This window comes from Jaculus jaculus, chromosome 5 (genome assembly GCF_020740685.1).
Source record: "Jaculus jaculus isolate mJacJac1 chromosome 5, mJacJac1.mat.Y.cur, whole genome shotgun sequence".
NCBI classification, from domain to species: Eukaryota; Metazoa; Chordata; class Mammalia; order Rodentia; family Dipodidae; genus Jaculus; species Jaculus jaculus.
The window spans coordinates 2,968,421-2,987,297 of NC_059106.1; the positions used below are offsets into that span (position 1 = coordinate 2,968,421).

General features: G+C 47.7%; 1 protein-coding gene across 1 annotated transcript in view; it reads left to right on the plus strand.

Moving 5' to 3' along the window:
- Positions 1–18,877, plus strand: part of Tmem163 (transmembrane protein 163) — a 227,169-nt gene that overhangs the window by 136,017 nt on the left and 72,275 nt on the right. Inside the window, exons 3-4 of the mRNA XM_004668129.2 lie at positions 16,242–16,285; positions 17,657–17,748. Coding sequence (XP_004668186.2) covers positions 16,242–16,285; positions 17,657–17,748 — 136 coding nt within the window. The remainder of the gene's footprint in view (positions 1–16,241; positions 16,286–17,656; positions 17,749–18,877) is intronic.

Consider the following 18,877-nt stretch of genomic DNA (forward strand, 5'->3'; position numbering starts at 1 on the left):
AAACAAGACTTAAGGTTTTTTTTCCTTTGTTCTAGTTTTACCTCTGCTCCGCCTGTAAAGACTCAAGATCATTGAAAGGTAGCAACACTCTAGACACAGAGGCACTCAGAAGTACACCGGTTAACAATGCTTTCAAATAAGGCCAGCCACACTTGCTGAGAAGATCACATTATTCTGGTATAAGTCTTATTTGAATCCAGTTGTATTTTCTTAAGCTAGGAGAATGCTAAGGCTATGCAATTAACTGCATCAGATAAGATGGCAGCCTTTTAAAAAAGGAGACTGTAAGTTCTCAGCCTCTAATAGAAGAGAGTGTAGCCCAGCAGAGAGCTGAGCTTGTTCTCTGTTAGAAGATATTCTCTGATTTTTATATCTACCTAGTGACTGTCCAGGACCATGATATCCTTAAAAATATTTCTTCCTCATTCTCCTCCACCCTCTCTCCTCCCTTTTCTTTTACTCCTTCTCTTCCTCCTCCTCTTTCTTCTTCTCAATTAAATAAAAAATATATTTTTGCAAATGAAAAATGCTATTTTAAGAACTTTAATTTTTGGCAACTTTCTCTTTTAATTTTATAGATATTGACAAATAATGGATCTATCCCATTTGTGGCTGTCAGTGGAGTGTAGATCCAGGTATTGCAAAATGTCATCGGCTTGAATTTCCCTCTACAGGCATTGAGGGGCTACGGTTTGTCCACTGATGCCAAGCACCTGTTCAGTAACTGATTTCCAGAGTCCTTCTAAGTGTTTCTTTGGTGGTAGTGTGTGGACCTCTGGGTCTGCTGTGGAAATACATGCAGATGTACACGGTGTGCACAGGGTGAAGGGACCAGAGCACACGCAAGGATGTATGGAGGCACAAAAGCAATCTTTTAATATTGACTCCCAGGTCTTTTTCAAGGTAATTATAACCCCCAGAGTCTTGTGTAGTTTTTCTGAAATTTTATCTGCATATGTGTGAATTTATTTGTGCATGTGCCCATGTATCCCCCCCAACTTTAATAACCACTCTGGGGCTGGGAGATAGAGCAGTTGGTGAAGCACTGGACATGCAAATATGAGGCCCTGAGCTGAGACCCCCTGGCACCTGCATCAAGGTTGGTGTGTTGGCTTGCTCCTGGAATCCCAGGGCTGGGGAGGTGGAACCAGGAGAATGTGCTGGCTAGCTTATTTAGCTGAAGCAGTGCATTCTGGGTAAAAGTGAGAAAGCCTGCCTTAAAAATAAGTGCAGTGCTCACTTCAGCAGGACACAATACTGAAATTTGAAAGAAAAAAACAAAGAACATTTGCATGGCCCCTCTATAAAGATAACATACTGATTCACAATACAGTCCATATTTTTAAAATATATGGAAATATGTTTCTAATATGGGGCAAGTATGGCTAATGAAGTTAAACATATTTTCATATATTTGTTGAGTATTACTTTAAATAACGAGCCTATTAAGTCTTTTGTCTATTTTCCTCTTGGGCTGTTTTCATCTAAATTTGTCAGTACTGCAGTCTTTTTCTTTTGAGACAGCATCTCATGTATCCTAGACTGGCCTCAAACTCAATAGATAGCCAAGGGTGACCTTGAACGGATCCTTCTGCCTCCATGTGCGCCCTGAGTGCAGGAATGTGGGCGTGCATGAAGACACCTGGCTGTGCAGTGCTGTGACTGAAAGCCACGGCTTTGTGCATGGGAGACAGGCAAGCTCTCCACCAGGCGAGACACCTCCCAAAGTTCTTCTCCATTTCTAAAACATCTTTTAAAAAATATTTTATTTTTGGGCTGGAGAGATGGTGTAGCAGTTAAACGCTTGCCTGTGAAGCCTAAGGACCCCGGTTTGAGGCTCAATTCCCCGGGACCTACTTTAGCCAGATGCCCAATGGGGCGCACACATCTGGAGTTTGTTTGCAGTGGCTGGAAGCCCTGGCGCGCCCATTCTCTCTCTTGCTCTCTATCTGCCTCTTTCTCTCTCTGTCACTCTCAAATAAATAAATAATAAAAAATTTTTAAAAATTTAAATAAAAAATGTTTTTTTATTTTTATTTATTTATTTGACAGAGGGAAGAGTGGGGAAAAGAGCAAGAGTGAGAGAACAAGAGAGCGAGAGAGTAATAGAGAAAGAGAGAGAGAGAGAGAGAGAGAGAATGAGTGTGCCAGGGCCTCCAGCCACTGCAAACGAACTCCAGACACATGTGCCACCTTGTGCATTTGGCTTCTGTGAGTACTGGGGAATCGAGCCTCAAACTGGGGTCTTTAGGCTTCACAGGCAAGCGCTTAACCACTAAACCATATCTCCAGCCCCCAGCTTTTTTTTTAATGGAATATATTTTTTCTCATGTGTGTGTCAGGCACTTCCAGGCACAGGCTGGAGCCTTTAGGAGAGGGGCCTGAGCTTCCAGGCAGGGCTAAGGATCCCTGGGCTACAGGAGGCCACTCCCTCTCCAAGCCCAGCACTCCTGAACTTAGGCTTTGCCCATAGCCCTGTGACCTTTGGCCAGTTGCCTAGGAAACTCCTTATCAGCCAGCACCTTCACACAGCCCAACCCCCTGAGACCCTAGAATGCCTGATCCCTGCCCCCGCCATTGCCTGTGTGCTGGAATGCATGTCCCCCTATGCTAATTAGGCATCAGCAAGGAACCTTGTACATCCAGTCCCCTTAGGATCCTCAACTGCTTATAAACCCATTTCCCTGACAATAAACTTAGGGAGCTATTCACCAGAACTGTCTCCCAAAAGTCTTTACTTTTTGTGCACTCACTACCCTGGTTGCCTGGGTACCTTTGGCAGGGGGATCCACAGCCGGCCCCAGAGCAAGGACCCAAGAACCCACATGTATGTACATGTGTGTGTAATGTGGTGTGGTGTATGTGTGGCATATGCACATGTATGTGCCTATGGAACACAGGTGTGCTCACCTGTGGCAGGGTTCACTTACCTGTGATGGCCAGAGGGGACCATGGAGGGTGCCCCTCCATCTCTCTTCCACCCGTTCTTACTTAAGCTGGAGCCTTCTACTGACCTCAGATCTGGCTGGGATGTTTTCATGTTTGTTTTTTGTAAGCCCTGATGATTCTCTGGTCTCTGCTCCCCATAGGACTACAGTTATAGAGACATACAGCCACTCCATCCATTTACATGGGTCCTGAGGATTGAAATACAGCAGACTCCAGGCCCCCTCAGGCTCTCATGTTTGTACAGGAAGTGATCTGAACCACCAAGCCATCTCTCCAGCCTTAAAGGAGTCTTTCAATGCACTTTATTTACCACCTTTTCTCTTACAACAAATGCATTTATGCACTGTCTCAATCTTTTTCTTCTCTCAAAATTAAGAAGATACCCTCAATATTGTATTTCAGATATAGTCCATTCTATCCTTTGCCTTATGTATTTATATTGCATTGTTTTTTGTATCTGATGTGAGGTACAGTCAAGATTTAGCCATTTCCTATAAATGTCTCGTTATCCCAGCGCCATTAATAGAAAATAACTTTATTACTTTGATGTACTTTAGAAGTACTTTTCTTGTAAATCAGTAAATCAAGCATATATGTTGGCTTCAGAGGGGAGCTACAGTTCAGGGCAGCCTCGCGCGCCGTGTGAGAGCAAGTGTCAGCAGTGGCTGGTGACATGCCGCAGATCCCTGTCCTATCGTTAGTTCTGCTGTGTGAGGTGTTTGCAACCGTCACAGTAACAAATGGGGGGGGGGGAGCCCATGTTCAGTAACACTGCCCCCACCGTGCAGTGTGGTCATGAGCATTCCGCTCGCGGCGCAGAGCCAACATAGGGTGTGCAGTTGAGGGAGGAGGAGCAGCCCGGGATTGCTGGACACTCCACTGATTCTGTTCACTGAACTGCTCTCATCTTTCTATAGTTACAGGTCTTTGCCATTTGCAAATACCTTAAACTCTCCTTCAATGAATGGTCCTTGTAGAGTGTTGTGTGAATGTTTTCTGGGAAAATGAGGATGAATGTCTGTTCACCCCAGATTGCACATCGATGAAAAAACCAGAGAACTCATTTCACCAAGTCTAGGTTGGTGAAACAGAGTTTAATCATGGTTCCTTACAGGAACATGGGCATTGGTTACTTACAGCACCATGGCTGAAGGACGCCTTATAGGAATATGGCTAATGTAAGAGCAGCTGCACCACTGAATTAAACGTTTCTCTCTCAGCCAGGTGCACTGTCTACGTCCCGGGCAGTGCTGGGTCTTATGCGCCCCTGCCCCATGAAATGCTGACGGGCTCAGTCTGGTTGGGAGGGGGAGTCCCATGTGGGTTAACATAGCTGTGGAGAATTCCAGAGGGCAGCCCTGTGTCCTGCCTACTGGACTACTTCCCTACCACAGAGGCTAGTGTTCCCTCCTTTCGTCAGGTAATGGCTTCCTGGTGACACAGATCAGCCTCTCTATTCTGAGGCCTTATTCCTTTTTGCTTCCTTCCTAAGGACTGCTGGCAAGCTGGAGCTAGGGAGACATCAGATTCCAGTCAAGAAAGCGGTTCCTCAATTAATTCCTCGAGCTGAAAACTTTCAAGCATTCAGGGACAGGTCTAGGCACTTGGGAGACGTTAGCGAGCACACGCTCGTGGTTTATGCCCTTGTCCTGCTTCTGTCCTCACAGGTGGGCGTATTATGTACCTCCCTTGTTGCTCTGGCAAAACAGCCCAAGAAAAGCAAGCAAGGAAGGAAGCGTTTGTTTGGGCTCACAGGTTGAGGACACTGTCCGTGGTGGTGGCAACGATGTGGTCACACTGCATCCAGTCAGGAAGCAGAGAGATGAGCTCTGTGCTCAGCCCGCTTTCTCCTTTTTATGTCATTTGGGACCCCAGCCCATGGGATGGTGATGCCCAAATTTAGGGTGGGTCTTCCCAACTCAATTAGCCTAAATCTAGAAAGTCCCTCACAGGCATGCTCAGAAGTTTGTCTCTTAGGTGATTCTAGATCCTGCCACATTGACAATCATTATTAACCATCATAGCAGGACATAGAGTGGGGCAGATGACACACCACATTCATACATACATACATATATATATATACAGTTATATATACATTCATATATAAGTGAACTGGATAGTGTGATAGGCGGTCTGTACTCTAGATAAAGAAAATGGGCAGGAGGCAAGGAAAAGAAGAGATGGAGTTGGGCAGGTTGCAATCTTAAATAGGGCAGCCAGGACACTGGCCTGTGACGTAAACTTGAAACAGAGACCCAGAGAAGATGGGCCAGCTGGCTTGCTATGGTAGGTGCTCCAAGGAGAAGGATGAGCCCAGGTCTGGCTATAGAGATAATATTAGGGAGTCTACTCACAGTGGTGGAAGGGCCCCTCCACTCAGTTCATCTTGCCTGGAAATGCCCTCACGGACCCCACTCAGAGGCACGTCTCTCACTCTGTTCCTGATCTCGTCAAGTTGACAATGACTCAACCATCACTCCAGGAGTGCCTGGAGCTCATGTAGTTCACGATGGCCTTGCCTTCTGCCTGCACCTCCTGAGGGCTGAGTTACAAATGTGCACCGCAATGATTGGTTTTAGGTTTTGCTGGGGATCAAAGCCAGGGCTTTGTACATGCTAGGCAAGCACTATACTGAGCCACATTCCCAACCCAAAAGTCTCTGAGTTTAAAGACGCTCAGTAACCAGTTCTGATATTTGAATAATGCAGTATAAGCCAAACATAAACTTCTGGATCTTACCCTCAAGCAGCCTTTTTTTTTTTTTTTTTTAATTCTGGTCCAGACAGATAGAATAACAAAGGAAACCACTATGCTGTTGCTGGAGATGAATCACTTCATGGATTGTTTGGTAGGTTCTTTGACTTGTTCTATAAGCAGCTGTCTCCTCTTCACTGAATTCAACAACCTGTCACTAATTTCTGTACTAGCTGATAATCTTGTTTGAGAAGGCCGGAGCACCTGGAAGCTATTGGAGGTTCTGTTGAAGTGAGTTACAACACAGAGAACTATTTTTATAATTTTTACTTTTTTGGCATCTCTTGCTTCCCTTGCCTCTATGGCCAGGTCCCAGCAGGAGAGGAGAGCCTGTACTGAAGGCGGGTGGTGGGAGGGAGGCTCTCCAGGGTAGTTTTGCTCCATGGCTGTGGGGGAGGGGTTGCCAGGCATCTGAGTGATCGAGGCAGTCTAATTAAAGTGGGATTGATTTATTAACGGAGCTTTACTGGTCACATAATTTAACAACTTGGAGGTGTGACGGGGCCTGGGGTATTGCTAAAGAGTGTCAGGTCTCAAGATAATTATTGCCTGATTTTGGAGGGAATGACAGATGGGTCCTCATTGTCCCTGTAAATCTCACTGGCAGTCGAAATGGCATTCTTTGTTGGCTGTTGTGGAGGGCCTCTTACATTGATCTGAGGTTGTCTTGCTGGCACACTCCCTTCTGTGCTTGCAAGGCCCTTTGTCTCAACCTTGCAGACCCTCCTGCTTATTCAGCTGTTTGGCTCTGCCTTAACAATGGGGTTGCCAGGGTCCCTTCACTTTTCAGCTGTCTTTCTGTTTGAATTTGAGTTGCCAATGTGCTTTTGTTGGCATGGTGGGACTTAGTTTAAAAAGATCTGGTCTTTTAACCAGATCTGTATAAATATTTATTTAAGACTTCTGTTGTGTGTCTGTTTCTGGAAATGTAGCTGTTATTGCCCTCCATGCTGTGTGAATGAAAGTAGGTGTGTGAATGAAAGTGCATTCATATGATAAGCACACTCCTGGCACTGGCGTTGTTTGAGTTCCACAGCCAGGCTTGTGTAGCCCTCAGCCATGTCCCAGGATCTCCTCATGCCATTAGAAACCTGCTCCTGTAGGCTGTTTAATTAGAGAGATGGTTTCAGGGTTTAGGGAGAGACTCAGTGGGTAAGAGCACTAGGCGCACAAGCATGAAGACCCGAGGTTGATCCCCAGCACCCATGTAAAAATCTGGCTATACATGCGTAAAACCACAGTTCAGGAGGGGGTGGAGTCAGGATGATCTCTGAGACTCCCTGGTCAGCCAGATGAACTGGAAGATGACATGAGTTCCAGATTCAGGAGAACCATCTCAGGGAAATATGGCAGAGGAGCAGTAGAAAGGAATACCTGACACCTCTCCTAACTCTGGAAGAGGAGAGGAGAGGAGTACCTGACACCTCCTCTTACCTCTGGAAGAGCAGAGGAGAGGAGTACCTGACACCTCTCTTACCTCTGCAAGAGCAGTGGAGAGAAGTACCTGACACCTCCTCTTACCTCTGGAAGAGCAGAGGAGAGGAGTACCTGACACCTCTCTTACCTCTGGAAGAACAGAGAAGAGGAGAACCTGACACCTCTCTTACCTCTGGAAGAGCAGAGGAGAGGAGTACCTGACACCTCTCTTAGCTCCGGAAGAGCAGTGGAGAGGAGAACCTGACACCTCTCTTACCTCTGGAAGAGCAGAAGAGAGGAGAACCTGAAACCTCTCTTACCTCCAGAAGAGCAGAGGAGAGGAGAACCTGACACCTCTCTTACCTCAAAAAGAGCAGAGGAGAGGAGAACCTGACACCTCTCTTACCTCAGGAAGAGCAGAGGAGAGGAGAACCTGACACCTCTCTTACCTCAGGAACAGCAAAAGAGAGGAGTACCAGACACCTCTCTTACCTCTGGAAGAGCAGAGGAGAGGAGTACCTGACACCTCTCTTACCTCAGGAAGAGCAGTGGAGAGGAGTACCTAACACCCCCTCTTACCTCCGGAAGAGCAGAGGAGAGGAGAACCTGGCACCTCTCTTACCTCAGGAAGAGCAGAAGAGAGGAGTACCAGACACCTCTCTTACCTCTGGAAGAGCAGAGGAGAGGAGTACCTGACACCTTTCTTACCTCAGGAAGAGCAGTGGAGAAGAGTACCTAACACCCCCTCTTACCTCTGGAAGAGCAGAGGAGAGGAGAACCTGACACCTCTCTTACCTCCAGAAGAGCAGAGGAGAGGAGAACCTGACACCTCTCTTACCTCAGGAAGAGCAGAAGAGAGGAGTATCAGACACCTCTGGAAGAGCAGAGGAGAGTAGTATCTGACACCTCTCTTACCTCTGGAAGAGCAGAGGAGAGGAGAACCTGACACCTCTCTTACCTCTGGAAGAGCAGAGGAGAGGAGAACCTGACACCTCTCTTACCTCAGGAATAGCAGAGGAGAGGAGTACCTGACACCTTTCTTACCTCAGGAAGAGCAGTGGAGAAGAGTACCTAACACCCTCTCTTACCTCTGGAAGAGCAGAGGAGAGGAGTACCTGACACCTCTCTTAGCTCCGGAAGAGCAGTGGAGAGGAGAACCTGACACCTCTCTTACCTCTGGAAGAGCAGAAGAGAGGAGTACCAGACACCTCTCTTACCTCTGGAAGAGCAGAGGAGAGGAGTACCTGACACCTTTCTTACCTCAGGAAGAGCAGTGGAGAGGAGAACCTGACACCTCTCTTACCTCAGGAAGAGCAGAAGAGAGGAGTACCAGACACCTCTCTTACCTCTGGAAGAGCAGAGGAGAGGAGTACCTGACACCTTTCTTACCTCAGGAAGAGCAGTGGAGAGGAGAACCTGACACCTTTCTTACCGCCGGAAGAACAGAGGGTAGGAGAACCTGACACCTCTCTTACCTCCGCAAGAGCAGTGGTGGAGAACCTGACACCTCTCTTAACTCCAGAAGAGCAGAGGAGAGGAGAACCTGACACCTCTCTTACCTCTGGAAGAGCAGTGGAGAGGAGAACCTGACACCTCTCTTACCTCTGGAAGAGCAGAGGAGAGGAGAACCTGACACCTCTCTTACCTCTGGAAGAGCAGTGGAGAGGAGAACCTGACACCTCTCTTACCTCCGGAAGAGCAGTGGAGAGGAGAACCAGACACCTCTCTTACCTCTGGAAGAGCAGAGGAGAGGAGTACCTGACACCTCTCTTACCTCAGGAAGAGCAGTGGAGAGGAGAACCTGACACCTTTCTTACCTCCGGAAGAACAGAGGGTAGGAGAACCTGACACCTCTCTTACCTCCGCAAGAGCAGTGGTGGAGAACCTGACACCTCTCTTACCTCCAGAAGAGCAGAGGAGAGGAGAACCTGACACCTCTCTTACCTCCAGAAGAGCAGAGGAGAGGAGAACCTGACACCTCTCTTACCTCAGGAGGAGCAGAAGAGAGGAGTATCAGACACCTCTCTTACCTCTGGAAGAGCAGAGGAGAGGAGTACCTGACACCTCTCTTACCTCTGCAAGAGCAGTGGAGAGAAGTAACTGACACCTCCTCTTACCACTGGAAGAGCAGAGGAGAGGAGTACCTGACACCTCTCTTACCTCTGGAAGAGCAGAGGAGAGGAGTATCTGACACCTCTCTTACCTCTGCAAGAGCAGTGGAGAGAAGTACCTGACACCTCCTCTTACCTCTGGAAGAGCAGAGGAAAGGAGTACCTGACACCTTTCTTACCTCAGGAAGAGCAGTGGAGAGGAGAACCTGACACCTTTCTTACCGCCGGAAGAACAGAGGGTAGGAGAACCTGACACCTCTCTTACCTCCGCAAGAGCAGTGGTGGAGAACCTGACACCTCTCTTACCTCCAGAAGAGCAGAGGAGAGGAGAACCTGACACCTCTCTTACCTCTGGAAGAGCAGAGGAGAGGAGTACCTGACACCTCTCTTACCTCAGGAAGAGCAGTGGAGAGGAGAACCTGACACCTTTCTTACCTCCGGAAGAACAGAGGGTAGGAGAACCTGACACCTCTCTTACCTCCACAAGAGCAGTGGTGGAGAACCTGACACCTCTCTTACCTCCAGAAGAGCAGAGGAGAGGAGAACCTGACACCTCTCTTACCTCCAGAAGAGCAGAGGAGAGGAGAACCTGACACCTCTCTTACCTCAGGAGGAGCAGAAGAGAGGAGTATCAGACACCTCTCTTACCTCTGGAAGAGCAGAGGAGAGGAGTACCTGACACCTCTCTTACCTCTGCAAGAGCAGTGGAGAGAAGTAACTGACACCTCCTCTTACCACTGGAAGAGCAGAGGAGAGGAGTACCTGACACCTCTCTTACCTCTGGAAGAGCAGAGGAGAGGAGTATCTGACACCTCTCTTACCTCTGCAAGAGCAGTGGAGAGAAGTACCTGACACCTCCTCTTACCTCTGGAAGAGCAGAGGAAAGGAGTACCTGACACCTCTCTTACCTCTGGAAGAGCAGAGGAGAGGAGACCTGACACCTCTCTTACCTCTGGAAGAGCAGAGGAGAGAGGTACCTGACACCTCTCTTACCTCCGGAAGAGCAGTGGAGAGAAGTACCTGACACCTCCTCTTACCTCTGGAAGAGCAGAGGAGAGGAGTACCTGACACCTCTCTTACCTCTGGAAGAACAGAGAAGAGGAGAACCTGACACCTCTCTTACCTCTGGAAGAGCAGAGGAGAGGAGTACCTGACACCTCTCTTAGCTCCGGAAGAGCAGTGGAGAGGAGAACCTGACACCTCTCTTACCTCTGGAAGAGCAGAAGAGAGGAGAACCTGAAACCTCTCTTACCTCCAGAAGAGCAGAGGAGAGGAGAACCTGACACCTCTCTTACCTCAAAAAGAGCAGAGGAGAGGAGAACCTGACACCTCTCTTACCTCTGGAAGAGCAGAGGAGAGGAGTACCTGACACCTCTCTTACCTCTGGAAGAGCAGAGGAGAGGAGTACCTGACACCTCTCTTACCTCTGGAAGAGCAGAGGAGAGGAGTACCTGACACCTCTCTTACCTCCGGAAGAGCAGTGGAGAGGAGAACCTGACACCTTTCTTACCTCCGGAAGAACAGAGGAGAGGAGAACCTGACACCTCTCTTACCTCCGCAAGAGCAGAGGAGAGGAGAACCTGACACCTCTCTTACCTCCGGAAGAGCAGAGGAGAGGAGTACCTCACACTTCTCTTACCTCTGGAAGAGCAGTGGAGAGGAGAACCTGACACTTCTCTTACCTCAGGAAGAGCAGAGGAGAGGAGAACCTGACACCTCTCTTACCTCTTGAAGAGCAGAGGAGAGGAGAACCTGACACTTCTCTTACCTCTGGAAGAGCAGTGGAGAGGAGAACCTGACACCTCTCTTACCTCGGGAAGAGCAGAGGAGAGGAGAACCTGACACCTCTCTTACCTCTTGAAGAGCAGAGGAAAGGAGAACCTGACACCTCTCTTACCTCAGGAAAAGCAGTGGAGAGGAGAACCTGACACCTCTCTTACCTCAGGAAAAGCAGTGGAGAGGAGAACCTGACACCTCTCTTAACTCTGGAAGAGCAGAGGAGAGGAGAACCTGACACCTATCTTACCCCTGCATGCATGTTTGAGGGGCTTAGTCATCTGCATACAACATGCCCACTCAGAGATGGGTACCAGAAACTTGGACATAAGCATGACTCTACTTCTAAGCTATCTGAACCCTAATCATGATACTAACCCTAAGTACCCAAACTCTAAACCTAAACACTAACCACAACACAAAATGTAAGCTGCTCTAACCCCAACCATAACTCTAACCCTAATTCTCACTGTAACCCTAGCACTAGCCCTAACCCTATCTAACCTGAACCCTATCTAACCTTCACATTAGCCCTACCCCTAACTCTAACCTTAAACCTAGCACTAGCTCTAGCTCTAGCCTTAACCCTAACCTTGTCCTAACCCTAGACATAGCCATAACCCTAACATGACACTTACTCTTCTCCACCCTGACCCTAACTGTCATAGCTTCACATTGCTGGCATGAACTTCCAAACCAGTCTCAGTTTATGGGACAAATGGATTTGCTGAAGCTTACAGACCCAGGACAATTTGTATAGTGGCAAAAAATAGAAAACCCACCACCAAAAGCAAGAGCAAAACCTGGCAGCCAATCACCAGGGACCCAAGCAGAGCTCCAGCACTCTGCATTCCTGAGGCTACAGTCAGATCTGATCCTAGAAACACCTGAGGGCTGGACCCCAGGGCCTGCCCACAGTGATACTTCCTCCAGGTAGGTGGCTGGAAATGTAAGTCACAAGCTTTAATAAACTCCTGAATCTATTAGGACACATCCATTCAAACTACCACACTACTGCTATCCCTTAAAAATGTGTTTTGTAAAGGAACTTAGATATGTTCTCCAGTTCAATAAATGTATTCTCACCTCTCGAGTTCCAAAAAAAGGAACTTAGACATAACAATGGCATACATAGTAATGTGCTTTTCTTTTTAAAAAAATTTAGTGTGTGTGTGCACGCAAATGAGTGCGTGTACGTGTGTGTGTGCGCACCCACATGGGTGTGTGACTTTCTCATTGCTATGAGAAGAAGCTTAGGAGAAGGAAGGAGTTTATCATGACTTATAATCCCAGAGGACAGAGTCCATCACGTCAGGGGAGCATGGCAGGAGCAGGAAGCTGGTGTCACATCATCACGTCAGTGGATGGAGGGAGAGGGAGGGAGGAAGAGAAAGCAGAAGTGGTGCTGGGGTACAACACCTCAAGGTCCAGCCCTGGTGACACACTTCTGCCAGGAAGGGTCCACTTCCTAAAGGCACCACAAACCAGAAAGAGCAATGTCACTTTGCTGGGGACCAAGTGTTCCAACACAAATCTATGGGGGGTGGGTATTGCATTCAAACCACCCCAGTGCATTGGGTGGGTACATGCCATGGCACTTGTGGTGGTGTGAGGACAAGCTCAGGGCCTCTGTCCTCTCCCTCCTTCTTTGGCACAGTTTCTCATTGCCTTGCTGCACATATTAGTCTAGCTATCCCATGAGCCTCCAGATCCTCCTGGTTCTACCTCCCATTGCCATAGGTACGACTGGGATTACAGATGCATATGCCACATTGCCCCAGCTTTACATGCATGCTGGGGACTTGAACTTGAGCTGGCAGGCTTGCAAGCGAGCACCTTCAAACTGCTGAGCTACCTCCCAACCCCTGGTGATGTAATTTTCTGTTAGCCAGAAGCGCTTACAATGCAGCCAATCCCAGATATGAGGTCTGAAACCTCTTCTTGTTAACTTGAGACCTTTGATTCTATTTTACGAATTGTGTACAGTTTTTCCAAAATAAAATTGATTTCTTTTTCTAATTTGATGGTTATAGAAAAGGCGTAAAATGAAAAAAAAAAAAAAGAAAAGAAAAAACCCTCAAATGTTCTTTTCCTTCAAAGGCTAACCGTTTATCATTTGAGGCATTTTTTTCTCATTGTTTTCAGTGAATTTTTGAACCACAGTTGTACCATTGCATATGCTATTTATTTTTCTCATCCAAAGTGTCCCACATAACTGCCTACCTGTTCCATCTAGCTTTTGCCCATACAGGCTGTGACCCACCAAATGTTCCACTTCAGGGCTTCTGCACCAACTTCTCATTCTCTGGAAGGTTCTTCCTCTCTGTAGCTGCACGGCTCACTTCCTGACATACTCCAAGTCTTTGAGGTCCTATCCCTTCACACTGGAACCTCTTCTGACCTCCGTATTCAGTTTGCCCCACACCAGCCTAGTCTTCTTTGGTAAACCAACAAGTTTATTGGGCATGGGGGAGGGCTGGCTTATAGGAGTGTGGACTCAGAGGCAGCCATATCATGGAGACGCCTGCCCAAGCACAAGTGACTCACAAAAGCCACATGCCTGCAGCTCCCAGCACAGCTTGCAGGCAGCTCCACTGAAGAGACTCTACTCGTCCCAACAATTGCTTACTCTTACATAAAATGGGAAAAGAAGGGGTTTCCTAAGTCTTTAGCTTTCTTGTGAGTGCTTGTAACTTGCTGGTGATTTATGTGAGCTTTCCTTTCCCCTTTTCCCTGGAGAGAATGTTTACATGGGAGGAAGCAGGTATGCCACAGAAGGCAAGAAAAAGGCCTCCCCAAACAAGGGTACAGGTGTGTGTTGCTGTGCCAACCCTCTTATGTGCGTGCCAGGGACCTGGACTCAGGTCCTCATGCTTATGTGGTGTTTTACCAACTAAGCCATCTCCCAGCTGCCTGCTGAATTCATTCTTATCCTGGAATTAGGATGCATTGTGACGAGCTATGGGCTAAAGAAAATGAAATTATTACTCAACACTTAATAAATTCCTAAAAGGCCATCTGAGCCCTTCCACTTGGGTACTGTGCTAATGAGTGTTTGCAGTTATTTAGTGGCAAGACTCAGGAGCTGGCCACATTGGGAAGCTGCCAGAGCAAAGGCAGTGTGGAGAGCCCTTCAGAGCTCTCTTCATTCCCCCATGCAATGTGGGTAGTTCTGTCTTGCTGTGTTGTGAAGGAAATTAGAGGAGGCAATTTACAAGTAAATGATAGACCTCTGTCAAGGACCCTGGGTCAGCCTGGACCCCTCCTGCTCACGTCTCCTGCGGTACGTGGGGGACAGCACAGCATTAACATTCCACTTTGGTGCTCCGTGGTCAGTCCATCCACCGACTGACCTTGCGCAAACAAGCAGCGACTTCCAGTAGAGGCTTTTGTTCTTGGCGTGTGTATGTGCATGTGTATGTTTATATACATGTTCATGTGAGACCAGAGGTCAACGGTGGGTGTCTCTCTTCCATCCAAGTACTAACCAGAGCCCTGCTTAGCTTCTGAGGTCAAATGAGAGCAGGCACGTTCAGGTTGGTGTAGCCTACTGGTGTCTTTCTCAGTTGGCTTCCACCTTATTTAGTGAGACAGGCTCTCTCATGGGTCCTAAAGCTCACTGTACAGCGAGGCCCGGGCTCTCCTACTTCTGCATCTCCAGGACGGGGCTGTAAGGTGCATGCTTCTCCCACTCAGCTTCTTGGGTGCAGTTTCACGTGGGAGTCATGTGCAGGTTCCCACGCTTACACAGACATGATTTATTCCCTGAGCCATCTCCCCAGCCCCTCCAGTGCAGCTCTGAGAGGTTTTGAAGTCAGGAACGTTGGGTTCCCATAGAGTGAGAGGCCCCAACATTGAGTGCCATCTCCGTCGCACAGCACATGAAAGTTCTGGTTACCTGTTAACTCACACGCAGACACTTTGCACGGTTCACTCTAAAGCAGGCGGCCTTCTGCTACATGGCACAAGGAGGGGTGCTTTCTAACTGTACCTGCCCGTGGTCTCAAGGCCAGATTCAGAGTGGGTGTTCCAGCAAGGCCTGGTGGCATAGCCTGCAATCCCAGTTACTAAGGAGGCAGAGTAAGGAAGCTAGAGGGTTAAAAGACAGCCTGAGTCACAATGTGACTGATGTCTGTTATCAAGGTCTTGTGTAGGTCGTTCCAGGCGCTGAGAGGGCATGAATATCCAGACCTGTGTCTAGAAGACTGCATTGTAAGCAGTCCTACCTCTTCTTTGGCTCTCACGTTCTTCCTGCCACATTTTCTGCAATGGACCCTAAGCCTTGGAGAGTGGGAAAGAGTTGTCTCACTGCTGAACACGCTGCTGTCACTTCTCAGCACTATGGTGACTTTTGAGTCACCCTAGTGGACACGGCTATCTGAAAAAGAAGCTTCTCTAACCAAAAGTGAGAGTGGCATTAATATATGGGCATAAACATAAGTGTTTAGAGGGCAGTTTGGTGGGCATAATATATGCATTTAGCCAGGCAGTAGTAGTTGTTACTCTCCTAGGGCTCATGACCTCCCCAGCCATAGGCTTTAGACTAGGTTTTCAGTATCAGGGATATTTTCCCTCCCACGGAGTGGGCCTCTAGTCCAATCAGAGAGCAGGTGGCTTCCCCATAACAAACGTGCCACTATTGCATCTATGGGTGTATATTTTTTAAATTTTGTAGTACTACTAGTAGTTAATGGTGGTGTGTTTACATGAAGTGACATATGGAGTGAGTCTGGATGGTTTGCGTTTCCCTCTGAAAGTTTACCACAGTTCCAGTTATCTGTTCCCAGTTCTAAGTTCAAAGTCTCAGAAGTCAATTGACTAAAAACTGCTTAAGCATATATTTTTTTTTTTTTCTGAAGCTGGCCATTCTGATCACCTTGAAATTCATAGATGGAAGTTGGAAATATTTTATCCTTTTATTTATTTATTTTTTGAGGTTGGGTTTCACTCTAGTCCAGGCTGACCTGGAATTCACTGTGTAGTCTCAGGGTGGCCTCAAACTCATGGTGATCCTCCTACCTCTGCCTCCTGAGTGCTGGGATTAAAGGCGTGCATCACTATACCTCTTTTAATTTTTTTGATTGTCAGATTTTATGAAAACATTATTTTTTAACTTTATTCTCTTTGAACTTATCCCTGATGTTCAAAATGTGGTATTGAATGCACTAATAAAGTCACAAATGAGAGAGTGGGGCTTTATAGAATTCTGAATGATATTCTCTTTTTTTTCAGCTGTCTCTGTGATGAGGTACAGCGCCTCTGCTTTTGGGTTTGCAGTAAGTAACCTGAAATATACTTACTTTCATTATGTTTTGCATGGTTTTCCTGAGCCCATGAATTTCACCCTGAATCATTAAACAAAAGGGTGGTACTTTTCATGAACATATTATCTTTAAAAAATGACAACTTAATAGACTTAAGCTGCAGCAAGGTTGTGTGTTTCTCAGCGCAGCCAGGCGTGAAACCTTTCCTACAAAGTGTTTGATTGAGCTGTTTCAGGATGTTTAGCTCCATGTTCCTTTCTCTGGTGCACACTGAGGCGATGCACATGCTGGTGTGGACATGCGCTTTGGGATGCTCACACTAGAAGTCAGTCTCTAGCATGACCGAGAAGACCTGCATTCTCTGCCTGTTGCCTGGAGGGATTAGATAAGAGAAAGCAACTCTCACAGGCTGGGGACAGTGAAAAAGTGGGTGGCATATCTTCGTGTCTCTTCAAGAGAGAGGCAGTGCTTGTAATGTTCCAGGTGCCTGTTGTGATTCTTGAGAGAGCACCTTTGCACTTCCCTCCTGCACAGACACAAGGTGCCTGTACCTGAGGGGACATGTGTCCCTATCCAAACCCTTCTCTGCCACTTGATGGAAGAACTAAGTGTTTGGAGGGTATTAAAGATTCTTAAGAGTTATGAAGAATATGGACTGCTCAGAAGAATGTACATGAGTACACAGTTGCCCAGACACACAACATACAACACACACATATCCCCACATGTGACTATACAACATACACACACCAAGACACACAACATACAACACACACACCCCAAGACACATAACCTACAACGCACACACTCACACACACACATAGATCATACACATATACCCACATGTGACTGTACAACATACACACACCAAGACACACTAGATGCATATACACACTCCCCTCTCTCACCCTCTCTTCCTCCCTCCAACAAAAGCGTTAAACTTTATATGTAACGTTAAAGTGTTAGTGGTCTTCCTGGAGACCCTTGTGACCCCCCTCAATGCGTAACCCTGTTTGTAGCTATAACATTGATTCAGAACAGGAAGTAAAATCCTCACCCCAAATCTTTTCATCGGCGTGCACAGTTCCTTGCTTGCTACGGGAAAGACACTCCCAGGTAAGGTGGAGGCACGCACGCGCCTCCCTCAGTCCCAGGCCGCGTCTGCGGTCAGGACTCTGGCAGCAGTGCCCGCGCACAGCAGGGCCTCAATGCACTGCAAGCGGTGGATGCCCCAGGCCCCAGCATGGGGTTCACCCAACACACCCAGAAACCCGCGTGCTCTGAGGTCGTCACTCCAGATGTGACTCGCAGCACAGTTGCCCTGCGGCTCCTGGCTGTGCCCTGTTAGCTCTAGAGGTTGACTCACGCCTTGTCTTCTTCTAGTTTGACGCCATCCTGGATGTGCTGTCGTCGGCGATTGTCCTGTGGCGTTACAGCAACGCGGCTGCCGTGCACTCTGCCCACAGAGAGTACATGTGAGTGCATTCCTCCTGCTTCCCGCGCGGCAGGCCGTGCGCTGCGGCTCAGCACGAATCACCCCTTAGCTTTTGCTCGGTCACAAGAAGAGAGCCCTCAGGCTACCTCAGGGGTCAGCCTGTGCTGTCAGGCATAGGACTGGTTCCTCTTAGGATCGTCACAGAGATAGGGTGTCTTTATAATCCCCTCTGTTCCCTGCTCTGGAGTGAAAATGTGCTTGTTCATCCTTCTGTCCATTCATCCACCTGTCGGTCTGTCCACCCATCTATTCATCCTTCCACAGCCCAGCCTTTCCTCCTTCCTCCCCCCCCCCCCTCGGTCCTTCCATCCAGCCTCCCTCTCCCCAGCCTCCCTCCCACACATCGCATACATACACTCCACCACGCGCTCTCTCCTTGCTAGTGTAACTTTGATTCTTTTCAACTTTTACAATATCAATTTATTTGCAAAGAGAGAGGGGAGGGAGGGAGAGAGAGAGAACACCAGGGCTTCAAGCCACTGCAAGCAAACTCCAGATGCATGACCACTTTGTGCATCTGGCTTTATGTGGGTACTGGGTCATTGAACCAGGGTCACTAGACATTGTGCCTTAAACTCTGAGCCATCTGTCCAGCCCATTATTTATTTTTTAATTGAGAATTAAAAATTTTTATTGATTGTGTAATTGAGGATATTCATTATAGGAACATACTGTAATTTTATCATTACCCCCCATTGCCCTTTTGTTTCTTCCCTTCCCTGCCCCTATTTTGCTGAACTTCCTTCTCTTTCTAAGTAGTCACCCTTCTAATTGTCACTCTTTTTCTGTGCCCACCTCCCTCATCTATGTTAAAGTGTTGAAGAATTCAATATCGTACATGACTTATAGTGGCAGTGACCTCCACTGCGAGGTCATGGAGGTACCCGTCACTTTGTGTCCAGAGGACAGTTGTTCCAAGGTACTCCATCTTGTCCTCTGGCTCTTATGTTCTTGCCACCACCTCTTCCATGATATTTCCTGAGCCATGGGCACTGAGGTAAAGATGTCTCCTTTAGTGCTGTGCTCTCAGCCACCTTTTATCCTCTGTACCATGATGAATTTGGAGTCTCCTCAGTAGGTATCACAAAGAGCTGCTTCTCTGGCCAGTG